Source organism: Mirounga leonina, unplaced genomic scaffold, assembly GCF_011800145.1.
Source record: "Mirounga leonina isolate KUSES-001 unplaced genomic scaffold, KU_Mleo_1.0 Mir_151, whole genome shotgun sequence".
NCBI classification, from domain to species: Eukaryota; Metazoa; Chordata; class Mammalia; order Carnivora; family Phocidae; genus Mirounga; species Mirounga leonina.
In genome coordinates, this window is record NW_023270377.1 from 56,376,509 (window position 1) to 56,391,926 (window position 15,418).

Here is a 15,418-nt window from a genome sequence, read left to right on the forward strand (position 1 = left end):
AATTCCTAGAAACATATAACTTCCCAAAAATGAATCAGAAAGAAACAGAAAATTTGAACAGACTGATTACCAGCAATGAAATTGAATCAGTAATCAAATAACTCCCAACAAACAAAAGTCCAAGACGAGACAGCTTCACAGGTGAATTCTACCAAACATTTAAAGAAGAGTTAAAACCTATTCTTCTCAAACTTTACAAATTCATTCTAGGAGGCCAGTATCACACTGCTACCAAAACCAGATAAAGACACCACAAAAAACAAAGAAACTATAGGCCAGTATCTCTGAAGAACATAAACATAAAAATCCTCAACAAAATATTAGCAAACCAAATGCAAAAATACATTTTAAAAAAATCAGTCACCATGATCAAATGGGATTTATTCCAGGGATGCAAGGGTGGTTTAATATTTGCAAATCAATCAGCATGATACATCACATCAATAAGAGAAAGGATAAAAGCCATATATGATCATTTCAACAGATGCAGAAAAAGCATATGACAAAGGACCACATCGATTTGTGATAAAAACCCTCAACAAAGTAGGTTTAGAGGGAACATACCTTAACATAATACGGCCCTTATATGAAAAATCCACACCTAACATCATAATGGTGAAAGAGCTTTTCCTCTGAGGTCAGGAATAAGACAAGTTTTATTCAACATAGTACTGGAAGTCCTAGTCCCAGCAGTCAGACAAGAGAAAGGAATAAAAGGCATCCAAATTAGTAAGGAAGTAAAACTTTCACAGACTCCACCAAAAAACGACTAGAACTGGTGAATGAATTCAGTAGGTTCACAGGATACAAAATCAGTGTACAGAAATCCATTGCATTTATATACACTAATAATGAAGCAGCAGAAAGAGAAATTAAGAAAACAATCCCATTTACAATTACACCAAAAATAATAAAATACCAAGGAATAAATTTAGCCAAAATGGTGAAAGACCTGTACTAAACAAACTATAAAGCATTGAATAAATTGAAGATGACGCAAACGGAAAGACATTCCATGCTCATGGATTGGAAGAACAGTATAGTTAAAATGTCTATACTACCCAAAGCAATCTACAGATTTAATTCAATCCCTGTCAAAATACCAACATTTTTCATGGAACTACAACAAACAGTCCTAAAATTTGTATGGAACCACAAAAGACCCCAATAGCCAAAGCAGTTGTTTTTTTTTTTTTTAATATTCTATTTATTTATTTGTCAGAGAAAGAGAGTGCACAAGCAAGGGGGAGCGGCAGGCAGAGGGAGAAGCAGGCTCCCTGTCGATCCCAGGACCCCGACTGAGCCACCCAGGCTTCCTGCCAGAGCAGTTTGGGTTTTTTTTAAGATTTTATTCATTTATTGACACAGAGATAGTGAGAGCAGGAACACAAGCAGCGGGAGTGGGAGAGGGAGAAGCAGGCTTCCTGCGGAGTAGGGAGCCTGACATGGGGCTCAATCCCAGGACCCTGGGATCATTACCAGAACCGAAGGCAGAGGGATCATGACCTGAACCGAAGGCAGACACTCAACGACTGAGCCACCCAGGTGCCCCCAAAGCAGTTTTTTTTTATTTATTTATTTATTTATTTATTTTTTAAGATTTTATTTATTTTTTTGACAGAGACACCGAAAGAGAGGGAACACAAGCAGGGGGAGTGGGAGAGGGAGAAGCAGGCTCTCTGCTGAGCGGGGAGCCCGATGCGGGGCTCGATCCCAGGACCCTGGGATCATGACCTGAGCCGAAGGCAGACGCTTAACGACTGAGCCACCCAGGCGCCCCCCCAAAGCAGTTTTTAAAAAGAACAAAACTGAAGGTGGCACAATTCCAGACTTGAAGTTGTATTACAAATCTGTAGTAATCAAAAAGTATGGCACTGGCACAAAAATAGATACACCGATCAATGGAACAGAATGGAGAGCCCAGAAATAAACCCACAATTATGTGGTCAATTAATCGTCAACAAAGGACGCAAGAATATGCATTGGGAAAAAGTCTCTTCAACAAATGATGTTGGCAAAACTGGACCAGTTTCTTTCATCATACATAAAAATAAACTCAAAATGGATTAAGGACCTCAATGTGAGACTTGAAACCATAAAAATCCTAGAAGAGAGCACAAGCAGTAATTTCTCTGATACTGGCTGTAAGGACATCTTTCTAGATAAGTCTCCTGAGGTGAGAGAAAACAAAAGCAAAAGTAAACTGTTGGAACTACATCAAAATTAAAAGCTTTTGCACAGCAAAGGAAACAACAAAACAAAAAGCCTACGGAATGGGAGAAAATATTTGCAAGTGACAGATCTGATAAAGGCTGAGCGTCCAAAATATATCAAGAACCTATACAACACCAAAAAGCACAAATAATCCAATTTAAAAATGGACAGAAGACATGAACAGGTATTTCTCTGAAGAAGACATACAGATGGCCAAGAGACACATGAAAAGATGCTCAACATCACTCATCAGGGAAATGCAGTTCAAAACCACAATGAGATACCACCTCACACCTGTCAGAAGGGCTAAAATCCAAAACTCAAGAAACAAGTTGGCGAGGATGTGGGGAAAAGGGAAACCTCATGCACTGTTGGCAGGAATGCAAGCTGGTGCAGTCACTGTGGAAGACAGTATGGAGGTTCCTCAAAAAGTTAAAAATAGAACTACTCTTTGATCCAGTAATCTCACTACTGGGCATTTACCCAAAAAATACAGAAACCCTAATTCAAAGAGATATGTGCACCCCTGTGTTTATTGCAGCATTATTGTTACAGTAGCTACATCATGGAAGCAGCCTAAGTGCCCATCAATAGATGCATGGATAAAGAAGTGGTATGTATATACAATGGAATATTATTCAGCCATAAAAAAGAATGAAATCTTGCCTTTTCCAACAGTATGAAGGATCTAGAGGATATAATGCTAAGCCAGTCAGAGAAAGGCAAATACTATATGATTTCACTCATATGTGAAATTTAAGAAACAAAACAAACGAACAAAGAAAAAAAGACAAACCCAAAAACAGATTCTTAACTACAGAGAACAAACTAACGGTTACCAGTGAGGGGGTGGGGGATGAAATAGGTGAAGGGGATTAAGAGTACACTTATCTAGAGGAACGCTGAGCAAAAATGGAATTGTTGAATCACTATATTGTACACCTGAAATGAATATACTATTGTCTATTAACTACACTGGAATTAAATACAGTGGAAGATACATTAAAAAATAAGTAATGTAAGAGAAATGGCATTAGAACATACAAGAATGACTAGCACACTACAGCTGAAGAGAAACTTATTTGTATCTTAAGGTAATCAAGGATGCTTTTGTGGGGCCCTGATTTTCAGATGCCTAGTGCTTATAGGTAGACAAATATGCATTGTTTGTATCTGCTGTAGATGTTGAAATGGATCCTTTTATTGCTAAAGAAATCTCTTCAGAGCAAGATTTTTTTGTTAGAACTTTAAGTTTTTGGAAAAGTGAGAATGTGGTAAGAAAAAGAAGTGTAGGTGGGGGTCCATAAATACAAGATTATCTAGTATTTTTTAATACTACAGAAAAATTCCTAGGCTCTACTGTCTTCCACAGAATTGCAGTGGACCTCACCAAATTTAGGTTTAGGAGTTTTGTCATTAAGCACATAAACAATAGATACTTTCCATCTGTGTTACTCTTGTAATAAAACAAGAGTAATATTTTCTTATGTAATATTTGTAATCAATAAGTAACTTGTCTGAATAAGAAAATAACCATCTAGGAGTTTTGTTAGGAAGATTTAATAAAGTATTTAGGTAGCGTTTTCCACAATCGTTCCTTTAAGTCTTGTGTGACAAACTGAGAAATACCTTTGCACACAGTGGGTAGCCAGTAGGTTTTCTGCAGGGGGTTTCTACCGAGAGTTGACAGAGGGCATCTTGGCAAATGTTCAGAAACCTACATTAACTTAGTTGGGCCCTGCATGGAATCTCATGTTCAGCAGAATTCTTCTGACCTGCCTCTGCATGCCAAGCTAATCAGCAAACACCTAATGAGCCCACTCCAAAGAAACAGACTCTCTCCCAACCTACTTCATTTTCATATGTTCTCTGGGGGTGGGGAGACAAGACTTCATGAGGACTGATGATGCTGCAAAGACCACAATAATGATAATTAACTTGCTGAATTTAGAAGATTATGCTGTTAATTAGTTGCAAAATAAAGATAAGTAATAGAGCAGCAGATGGTAGGATAACACCCAGGAGAAGCAGGGTTATTACTCTGATGAGCTTTTGTGGCACATATGAAATATGGATCTGACTTTTTCATAAATTGTTTCTAGAGAACATTGTTTTTTTCTTTGAACTATGATGGAGTAGTTTGTTCCTACTAAGTTCTGACAGATGTGATAAAATTTGTTTTCAGGAGTGTGAAATATAACCTAGAATTTGAATAGCAAATTATTTTTAGCAGATTACTTCTTTTTTTTTTTTAAAGATTTTTATTTATTTATTTGAGAGAGAGAGAGAGCATGAGAGGGGGGAGGGTCAGAGGGAGAAGCAGACCCCCTGCTGAGCAGGGAGCCCGATGTGGGACTTGATCCCGGGACTCCAGGATCATGACCCGAGCTGAAGGCAGTCGTTTAACTAACTGAGCCACCCAGGCGCCCCAGCAGATTACTTCTTAAAATGAGTAAGTAGTATCGGTCAGCACAACAGACTATTGACTGACACAGTTTATTTCTAAGAAAAAAGTTTTCAATGTAGTAGTTGAATTTTACATTGCTAGAAGTTAATTCCAAACATTGAAACAGTAATCTGCTTAGAAATATCGTATTAAAGATACTTTAGTTTTCTTTCAAACAATGCCTCTGGTTTAAAATTAAAATTATGCTTAAGCTTTATTGTACATATTGGAGAATACAGATATTTTGGATCTTACGAATTTCTCTGAGTACTCAATCTTTTTATTAAATTTCTGTATTGAGAGAAATATCTGATACTCTTCTTACTGATTGCTGATATACTTAGAATACTTCATATAGGCAAAAGCTCTAGTTTGGCAAAACTTTGAAGATATGTTCAATGAATTAGGAGTTAACGGACAGAATATCTGATCCTTGCTCTGCTTCTAACTTTTTGATTCTGGGAAGTGACTTCATGTACTCTTTGGACCTTAGTTTGCCTTTGTGTAACAAGCTGATGATTGGACTAACTGATCATCAGTATATCTTCTAGTTCCAAAATTCTATTGTAAAAAAAAAAATCCATGGTATTTATATATCTTTTCATTAATATTTTTGAACCACACTATTAGTCGTTCTTTTAAGATGTCTCTAACAAATATATATGGGTGGATTGTAGATATCCTTATATTATAAAATTTTCATGAATCCTATTTAGTGACATCTTTTTTCACCTAACCCATTCTAAATTTTTTTGCATACGTGTATTTTTTTACTGCTCTTTAAAATACATATATGCCGTTCAGAGCAGTTAATTAACCCTTGAAAATCTTTTTCTTAAATTTTGTAACCAGTGGCACACTTTCTAAGTCAGACCCACTGTAATCAATGTAACAGCATGGAGCAAACATTAGAGCTTCCTCACTGGGTGAGTACTGTATATACTAGGGCAGTCAAGAGAGGATAATGAATGAATACTGATGCTGCTTTTAAGTGCTCTATAAGGTAGTAACTTGCCCTACTAAAGATTATTCAAGAGAGTGATGTTTATGTACTTCAGACTCCCCTATGTGCAGTTACTGTATTTCATTAATTCTAAGAGTTAAGCTCTTCACTATAAAACTTTAAATGCTCTTCAGTTCTATGATGTTTTCTACCTAAGGACTTAAAAATGTTTTATCAACACATAATTTACCAAACTTCACATCTCAACTACTACTTATATTTATGCACATTTTACATCCAGAAATGAAAGCCCTGTAACCTAACACTGTAGACTGGGTACTGTTTACTGTATTTTGATGTGTAACACTCTGTTTTTAAAAGATATAATTATGCAGACTGCCCACCTCCCCTGATTTTCCTCCTTTGTTCTGTTTATATTGCCCTACACTTTCAAACTCTTATCTTTCTATTTTGAGTTCTTTGACCACTTCGCCTAAGTAGTCATTTTGGTTGCAACCGACTACTCCTTTAATCCATTATCTAACTTTAGTTTAATCCATCCATGTCCATATTATCCCATCAGTTACGAGTGTTTCAATTTCCTGCGTCTTAGGTACTTATGTGACCTTAGGCAAATGATCTCTGGTTTCCTAATCTATGAAGTAGGGACACTGTCCTATTAGAAACTCATTGAAAAAATGCTGATAACACGGATGAATTTCAAGTGCATTATGCTAAAAGAAAGAAGCCAAATTCAAAAGGCTGTTAACATTGTATAATTCCATTTATATGACATTCTAGAAAAGGTGAAACTTTGGGGATCAGAAAACAGATTAGTAGTGTCTAGGGGCTGGAGGTGGGAATAGAGTATGACAGGAAAGAAGTGTGAGGGATTTGGGGGGAATAATAGCACTGTTCTGTATCCTGACTGTAGGGGGTGGTTATACAACTGTATGCACTTGTTAAAGCTCCTAGAGCTATGTACAAAAAAGACTTCATCTTACTATATGTAATTTATACCTCAGTAAACTTTTTTTTTAAGATTTTATTTATTTGGGAGAGGGAACTTGATGGGGGGGAGGTGGGTGGGCAGAGAGAGAAGCAGACTCCCTGCTGATCAGGGAGCCCAACGCAGGGCCTCTATACCAGGATCCTGGGATCATGACCTGAGCTGAAAGCAGACACTTAACTGACTGAGCCACCCAGGCACCCCAGTAAACTTGTTTTTTAAACTACGGACTTGTTTGTAAAATCATACCCAGAAAAAAAATAAATAAATAATAAAAAATAAAATCATACCCAGAAATCTACAATGAATAGCGGTAGAGAGAGAATGTCCACTATCACTTGTCTAAGTATAATTACTGCCTTGGGAACTTTTAGTGACCTTTTCATGTATGCTTCAGTTTTTCAGGGGTCTGGATCACTTATAGGTGGTAAGGAGATATACATAAATGAAAACAAATTACAAATTTGGAGATAGTTGTACAATTTTCTAAGTTGTTCTTAGTTCGAGTAAATGAAAGCAGTTGTACTAAAATCATCTGGGGGCCTCTTTCAAAAGCTCTTCTCTCTTTCCCACCCCTCCCTGTGTTAGGGAGGGGGAGAGAAAGTTTGCTACAAATCTGTTTGTAATGCCCAGCCAGTTACTACTTCTGAGAAGTTTGGGAAGCACTGGATAGACTATAACACATTTCTCTTAACCAATTTTGTAGCCCCTTCCCGTTCAAATATGCACCTGAGTGTGGATCTTAGGAAAATGTAATGGATGTATCTGTATCAAATTTTGTGATGAAAATTTATTTTGGGCTTAAGGACTACATCTCAGTTACTAAGAAAAATATCAACAATAATAGTCCCTGGTCTTTTGGGTCCCTTTCATTTTTTTTTTTTTTAACATTTCTAAGATGATATAATATTATCTTGTGCTAATTATTTCATATTTATATATTTTTAACAAAAAAACTAACCCAAATATCACTTGTGCCATTTTTGCCAATGAATCCAATTTCTATCAGTTAACAAATACATGTGTTGCTCGGTCATGTAGCAAATCAATATACCAGTTGCTTAAAAGGGGTGCAAAGAAAGATAAGGCAATTTCTGTTCTTCAGAGAGCTTACTGTCTGGTTGAGGAGATAAGATATTCATATATGATACATTTTTGCTGATAGAATAATAAGCTTTATGCAAATTGTGTCTTTATTAAGAGGTAGCCATAAATGTTTAGGGCCGCCTCCTAACACTAGATCACTCATACTCTGACAGTGGGTCAGGTGCAATTCAGTTAACTGGCAAATGGAACATAGTAGAGGGGATAGACTTGGAACTAAATCTGCTTATTGGAAACAGGGAAGACCTAAGGGAGGTAAACCTAGCTGTAGGTTGTAGGAGGAGGTTCAGTCTGACAGTTAATATAGTGGCCTAAAAAACCTATTATCAATAAGTTAAAAGGATGAAGAACATCAGGTCGTTGTCCAAATAGGCACTGACATCAAACCATCAAGCAGAGATCATTTGGGCCCAAATTTGGAAGAGGTTTAAGAATCTAGGGAGAGCCTGAGAAGATGGAAATACAGGAAGAGGTGGAAGAAAATAGGTGAATGTGTACATAATTTGTGTTGCTTATTTTTAGTTGAACAAATCACAGAGGTAGATTATTTTCAGTCAACAGTGTTTTTATTTTTCACTCTTTTCTCAAAATTGATTAGGAACAGCAGAGTATAAGATCCTCTAGTAGTACTAGACAAAAAGACTCAGAAAAGCTTCTCGGTGTCTGTCTTATTATTTGTAATGATAAAACTAATTTTAAAGCCAAATGCATTCCTTAACAAATATTTTGTTGTTGTTGTTAACCAAAGAATATGTTGGGAGTTGGATTTGAGTGGAAAGCAGGGAACTTTTTTTTTTTAATTGGTATTTGCATTTCAGAGATTAAAAGCTGCTTTGACCCAGCAACATCCTCCAGTTACCAATGGTGATACTGTTAAAGGTCATGGTAGCGGATTGGTTAGAACTCAATCAGAGGAATCTCGACCACAGTCATTACAACAGCCAGCTACATCCACTACAGAAACTCCGGTATGTGTGTTGTTTTTATCATTCGTACTTTATCATCTTTTAAAAAACAAACACAGTGTAACTTAAATGACTATTTTATATGCTTTGAAAAAAATTATTTCTGGTCATAGTTCAAAAGTATACCAGAAACCTTAGGAAAAGGTAGTTCAGCGTAAAAGTATTGGTACTCAAAAATAAATAAGTAAATAAATAGTCGAACAGTTGTTACTGATCAGGACACCCTGTAAATGCTTCTGTAGGTGTCTGTGTTTGTTGGCCTGACATGACATAAATATCTATCGATACTTTTTTAAATCGTTTTTTTCTGTTGATTGTATTCAGCAAGTAATGTGTGCATGTGGGTGTGTTTATTACATTACTAACATAAATCAAATGATTCTTGAATTAAAATTTGAGAAACATCACCAAAGGAGCAGATATATATGCTTTATAGAAACTCTTTATACTCGAGGTCCTTTTCATTTATCTCTAGTTTGCGACTGCATATTAGATGACTGATATGTCTATTATGTCTATAGTGCATTTCTACATGGAAGGGTTACTGGATTTCTGCTAAATGTTTTAGAACTCTCTTTAGAACTAAATTTAGAACTTTTAAGATAAAAGATACTTAAGGGTACTTTATACTAGCATTGGCATTAAAAAACAAAACTTTGCAATTAAAGAAACAGGTAAATGGCAAGTTTAGATTGCCTCACAATCATTACTTTTTAGATAACTCTATTTTATCTTCACAAAACTTAGAATAAAGTGGAATATAGTTGTGGTAGTCATCCACTAAACAACTGAAGGGCCTAGAGAGAAGGAAAATAAGTGTGTATGTTTTAATGTCATAATTCAGAGATTAGCAAACTGACTCAGGAGCCAAATCAGCCCATGGCTGTTTTTTCGTATGGTCTGCAAGCTATGTGTGGTTTTTACATCTTTAAAATTTATTTAAAAGAAATGAGTATATAATTTATTTTCTTATAGTAACTATAGTTTACCTGGATCTAATTTTTATTTATATCCTTGTATTGGATGGGAGCTTCATGAAGGCAGGACTTTATCTGTTTGTTTACTATTGTATCACTAGTTTGTAGGATAGTCCCTGTGTTCTTTTTAATAATGTGAAATGAATGAATCAATGGAAGGAGGGAGAGGAGGAAGAATATATGCTTTTTAAGGAGCCTTAAATCCTTGTTAGGTATAAAAATGTACAAATATAACTCTGTATTAGTTTCTGCTTATAATACTTGTGATTAGCCTTTGCTGTAATAACTGAGTTGTCAATTAAAAAAAAACTGTTCTTTCCTATTCAGCCAATGAGTAAAAGAAAAAACCTGCTATTATCAATAAGTTAAGAGGATGAAGAAAAGAAAATATTTCAAGGTTGCCATTCTTGAAGCAAGCCATAGAAATATTTTTCTAAAAGATTAACTTGCAATTATGTACGTAAAAGAAATGATCTAATTTAATACTTAATCTTTATTACAATTAAAATACAGTATAAATTAAATTACCCTCAGAATTTTTAATGCTAGTTATTTAGAAAAGGAATTAAATGATAACATATGTTTCTTAGAATTTGTAGAGTGAGAAATAGTTTGGTGATTTCCCTGCAGAACTTATGTTGAGCTTATATATAAGACTTTTGCATATTACGTAGATTAGGAGAAGATAGAAGTTTTATTTGTTTACACCATTTTGGAATATAATTATAGGTAAAAGATTGTTTTCAGGCTTCCTTGGGTCATATGCCTGTGGTCACAAAGTGCCATTTCCTTTGCCCTATTTCCAAGGGTTCATTTCCTATCTCCCAAGTTCAAGTGTTTTGTGGCACAATTTTGGGATTTGAGAGAGGCTTGGAAATACTGTTCTGTAGTCCCAGATACTAGGCAATATCACTAGTGACTGAAAACTGTCTTTGGCTGATCTGAAATAACTAGGCTGATCTGTTGAGGGGCAAGGGGAACCAATTAAAATTAGAATCTGAACTCCTGTGGGATTCTGCCCACCAGGAAAATGAGCATCAATAATGAACCTGACCCTAAATTTCAAAAACTGAAGAAAAGCTGAGTATACCAAAATATGTACATGTGGTAGTTCCCTCTTACCCACGGTTTAGCTTTCCGAGGTTTCGGTTTTTCATGGTCAGCCGTGGTCCAGAAGCAGTTGATTCTCCTTCTGACAGATTGTTAGAAGGGTCATTCGTAGCCTAGCACTATGTCATAATGCCTTTATCATTCACCTCACTTCACATCATGACGTAGGCATTTTATCTCGTATCATCACAAGAAGAAGGGTGTGAGTACAGTACAATATTTTAAAAGTGAGAGAGACCACATTCACATAACTTCTATTACAGTATATTGTTATAATTGTTCTATTTTATTAGTTATTGTTGATCTCTTATTATATCTAATTTATAAATTAAACTTTGTAATAGGTATCTATGCATAGGAAAAAACATAGTATATATTGGGTTCAGTACTGTCCATGGTTTCAGGCATCCAGGGGAGTCTTAGAACATATCCCCTGCTGATAAGGGGGCACTACTGTACTTTTACTCCTCAATTTTTTACTCCTCAATTTTAGAGAAACCAGTTTTTAAGAGAAAATTTTAGTATTTTTAAAATTTTATTTGAAAAACTAGCAAGTAAATGGTTTTTCATAGTGAATTTAAGTAAATTATTAAATTTTTTACTTTAGTACCTTATAATTTATCTAGCACCTTATAATTCTTCAAAGGACTGTATTATACCATAATGTTAAAAAGTACACTTGGAAAAATATAAGATCTGTACATGCTTGTTTGTATTGCATTTTCAACTTCTTCATATTATTTCTATATAAATGTTATACAAAGTTTAAAATATTCACTCTGATAGTGAATTAATGAGAATCTTATTTTAGCAATGCTTATTTATTTCAAGGAATTTGTTAAAGCACAGGGTGATTTTCATGTCACCCAAAATATTGATGTATACAGTGAGACTTAGAAAACAAAGTTAGTAGCTCTTCCTTTTCTGCCACTCTTTACTGCCTGTGTTCTCACTCACTAGATACAAACATAAAAAGCTTCCATTTGTGTTTATTATAGGCTTCTCCAGCTCACACAACTCCACAGACCCAGAATACAAGTGGTCGTCGAAGAAGAGCAGCTAATGAAGATCCTGATGAAAAAAGGAGGAAATTTCTAGAGCGAAATAGAGCAGCAGCTTCACGATGCCGACAAAAAAGGAAAGTCTGGGTTCAGTCTTTAGAGAAGAAGGCAGAAGATTTGAGTTCATTAAATGGTCAACTGCAGGTATGGTGCATATATGTAAATGTCCTATTTTTAGTAATTGTGAACTTAGCTCTTCCCTGTTTTTTCCAGTTAGCCATCCAGACATTTTAGCACACAATATTGGGTGTGTATGGAATCTATAGTAAAGCATAGTTTTGTAAACCTATTTGAATAAAACTTGCAACACTGACACAATAAGGAAATGTTAAATATAAGTTTTTACTTGTATACTACAAAAGTACCAAAACTATCTGGCTTAAACTTTGTAAAGTTGTGGTATATAAAGTTCAAAGAATCTTAAAACTTAAAATATCACTGGTATTTCACTTTTCTATTTTTATTGGTTTCTATCACAACTGTAAAGTTGCTTCAGTAGTAGTTTTAAGTTATTTGGTTCTTTGAATTATAAATTTTGTTTATTTAGAGTGAATGTAGTGCTTGGAAAAAATGTCAGATTGACAGCTTTGGAAACTGAAGGGCTCTAATTATCCACAGAACAGGTACAATATGGCCAGTAGCAGTAGAAATCATTTCATACTCCCTGCCAGTGTGCCCCAGATAGGTTTCTTAGGAACCTCATGGGATATAAAGGTTTTAAGACTCCTTCCTGTTCAGTCTTTGCTAAGATTTCGGTGATGGTATCAGACAGCACTAAGATTATTTCCTTCATTCTGTTTTTTCTTTCTTCCTTTCTTCCTTTTATTTTTCTTCTGTTTTGTTTAAAGATTTATTTATTCATTCATTCATTCATTCATTTTAGAGCAAGAGGGGGGAGAGAGAAAGAGCTAGGGGAGGGGCAGCAGGAGAGGGAGAAGGAGAGAAGCCGACTGACTCTCCACTCAGCACGGTGACATGGGGTTGGATCTCAGGACTCTGAGATCATGACCTGAGCTGAAATCAAGAGTCAGATGCTTAACTGACTGAGCCACGCAGGCATCCCCTAAGGAATGTTCTTTAAAATACTTATGCAAAAAAAAGAAAAAGAATGAAGTTCATATGTATGTATTAACCTGGGAAATTATCTATAATATATTGTTAGGGGTAAAAAGAAAGTTGTTGAAAACAGCCCAAATGTCCATCAGTAGATGAATGGATAAATTATGGTATATACATACAATAGAATATTATTCAGCCATAAAAAGGGAAGTGCATGTGGATGGACATGCTAGAATGTGGATGAACCTCAGAACATTTTTGTTTAAGTTAAAGAAGCCAGAAACAAAGCCACCTATGACTCCATTTGTATGAAATACCTAGAAGAGGGGTGCCTGGGTGGCTCAGTTAAGTGTCAGACTCTTGATTTTGGCCCAGATCATGATCTGAGGGTAGTGAGATCGAGCCCCACATCAGGTTCCACGTGGGTGTGGTGCCTGCTTAAGATTCTCTGTCTCTCTCTCTAAGAAAAAAAGAAAAATACCTAGAACAGAGAAATCCATAGAGAGAAATCCAGATTGGTGGTTGCCAGGATTGGGGGCAGGGGGTGGGGTGGTAGAAAACAGGGAGAAACTGGTTAGTGGGTAAGGAGTTTTACTTTGGACTGACAGAAGTGTTTTATAACCAGATTGAGGGAGGTGGCTGCTGTACTGAACACCACTGATTTGCTCACTTTAAAATGGTTAATGCTAGGGGCGCCTGAGGGGCTTATTCAGTTGGGCGTCTGCCTTCTGCTTGGGTCATGGTCTCAGGGTCCTGGGATCAAACCCCACATCGCATCGGGCTCCCTGCTCAGTGGGGAGTCTGCTTCTCCCTCTGCCTGACGCTCCCCCTGCTTGTGCTCGCTCGTGCTCTCTCTCTCTGACAAATAAAAAATCTTAAAAAAAAATTAATTAAAATGGTTAATTTTAGCTCATGGGAATGTCACCTCAGTAAATTACTCAAAAAAAGAGTTGTACACTAAAATAGCACAACTCTTTTTCATTAATAAAAGGTTTGTAGTTAGATGGATAAATGTGTAGATACGAAAATCGGTATAGGAATGAATCCCTAAATTATAAGTAGAATTTTAGGAATGACATGTACCAGGAGTAAGTGGTGAAGAGGCTGTTGAGAGTATGAACGGTTTGGGAAGAAAGGAGCTTCAATTATGACTTTCTTTATTGTTTCAAGTGGATAAATGATTTTTATTTTTTGTTTTTTAGTTATCAAATAAAACAAAAACAGTTTTAAAAAGTGACATTCTGGTTATCAGAGTGTAAAGAGTTAATAACATGCTTATGATAGATTCAGGGAGAAAAAATTTCAGTCTGCCAACAGCAAAACCGTTAACTGTGAAGAACAGAATGACTTGTAAAGAAAATTGAATGTCAGAGAAATAATTAAACTCTACTTTATGTGAAAACATTCATCAATTCTACATTTCCTTAATAATCCTTCACGTGACATAAAGGCTTAGCTGATCAGTATAGTGGGCAGTAATGACCCATGGTTACTTATATATTACAAATAAATCCTAACGAGTGTTGAGGTATGACTGTATGTACATATTTTTACGAAATACATATTAGGTTTTAAGGAATATTAATTATTCAACTCTCTTGCCCCACTCACTGAATTTAATTATATTTTAGCTTTCTAAAATTGTTGCTAAAAAGACAATTTCATCAAATTGTCTTAGAGACATGGCACTCTAGACCCAAACTCGGATACTGTTGATTATCAATTATTATATTTTTAAAGATAATATATGGTTTTATTGTCTTTTACTTGAAAGAGTTTTCACCTTTTTGTGGCTTTGTTTTTCAGTTATACTCATTTTGGAATTTTGTTTTCAGCTTACAAATTCAGCATGTTTCCTTTAGGCAGATTCTTTACTAATAGTAGCTCCTTAACAGTTACTCTTTGTATAAAACTTGGGAGTTTTTGTTGTGGATTTTGCTTTTAAAACAGGTATTGCAAAATGTGTGTGGAGTAGAAGCTCAATAAATTAAAAAAAAAAGAAGCATTCTTTCATAGCTGGATATATGAGGAGTTTTCACAGTGAAACATAATGATACAGAAAAGGTTTTGTTATTGCTCTCTTGAGTTAAAAGGGATCAAATCTCTTATTTCTGATACCCAAATAGTATTTTATTTCAGTATTTATCACTTGAAATATAAAGGAATGGTGACAATTGAAAGATGTTAAACCGGGTTTTTTTTGGGGGGGGTGGTTAAGATTTTACTTATTTATTTGACAGAGAGCGACACATCGAGAGAGGGAACATAAGCAGGGGGAGTGGGAGAGGGAGAAGCAGGCTTCCCGCTGAGCAGGGAGCCTGATGCGGGGCTCGATCCCAGGACCGTGGGATCATGACCTGAGCAGAAGGCAGAGCTTAATGACTGAGCCACCCAGGCGCCCCCATAGAAATGAGTTTTCTAAGCAGCTTATTTTTTTAAAGCAAATCTCTAAACTCTAAAAATTCCCGTTTTGTATTTTTGATCACTACATACCCATTCTTGTCTCAAATACAATATTGTAAACACAATT

General features: G+C 35.7%; 1 protein-coding gene across 8 annotated transcripts in view; it reads left to right on the forward strand.

The window, feature by feature from the left end:
* Window positions 1–15,418, forward strand: part of ATF2 (activating transcription factor 2) — a 102,786-nt gene that overhangs the window by 57,421 nt on the left and 29,947 nt on the right. For all 8 annotated transcript variants that reach the window (XM_035007710.1, XM_035007709.1, XM_035007706.1 and 5 more), the window contains 2 exons: window positions 8,535–8,684; window positions 11,767–11,973. In XM_035007710.1, coding sequence (XP_034863601.1) covers window positions 8,535–8,684; window positions 11,767–11,973 — 357 coding nt within the window. The remainder of the gene's footprint in view (window positions 1–8,534; window positions 8,685–11,766; window positions 11,974–15,418) is intronic.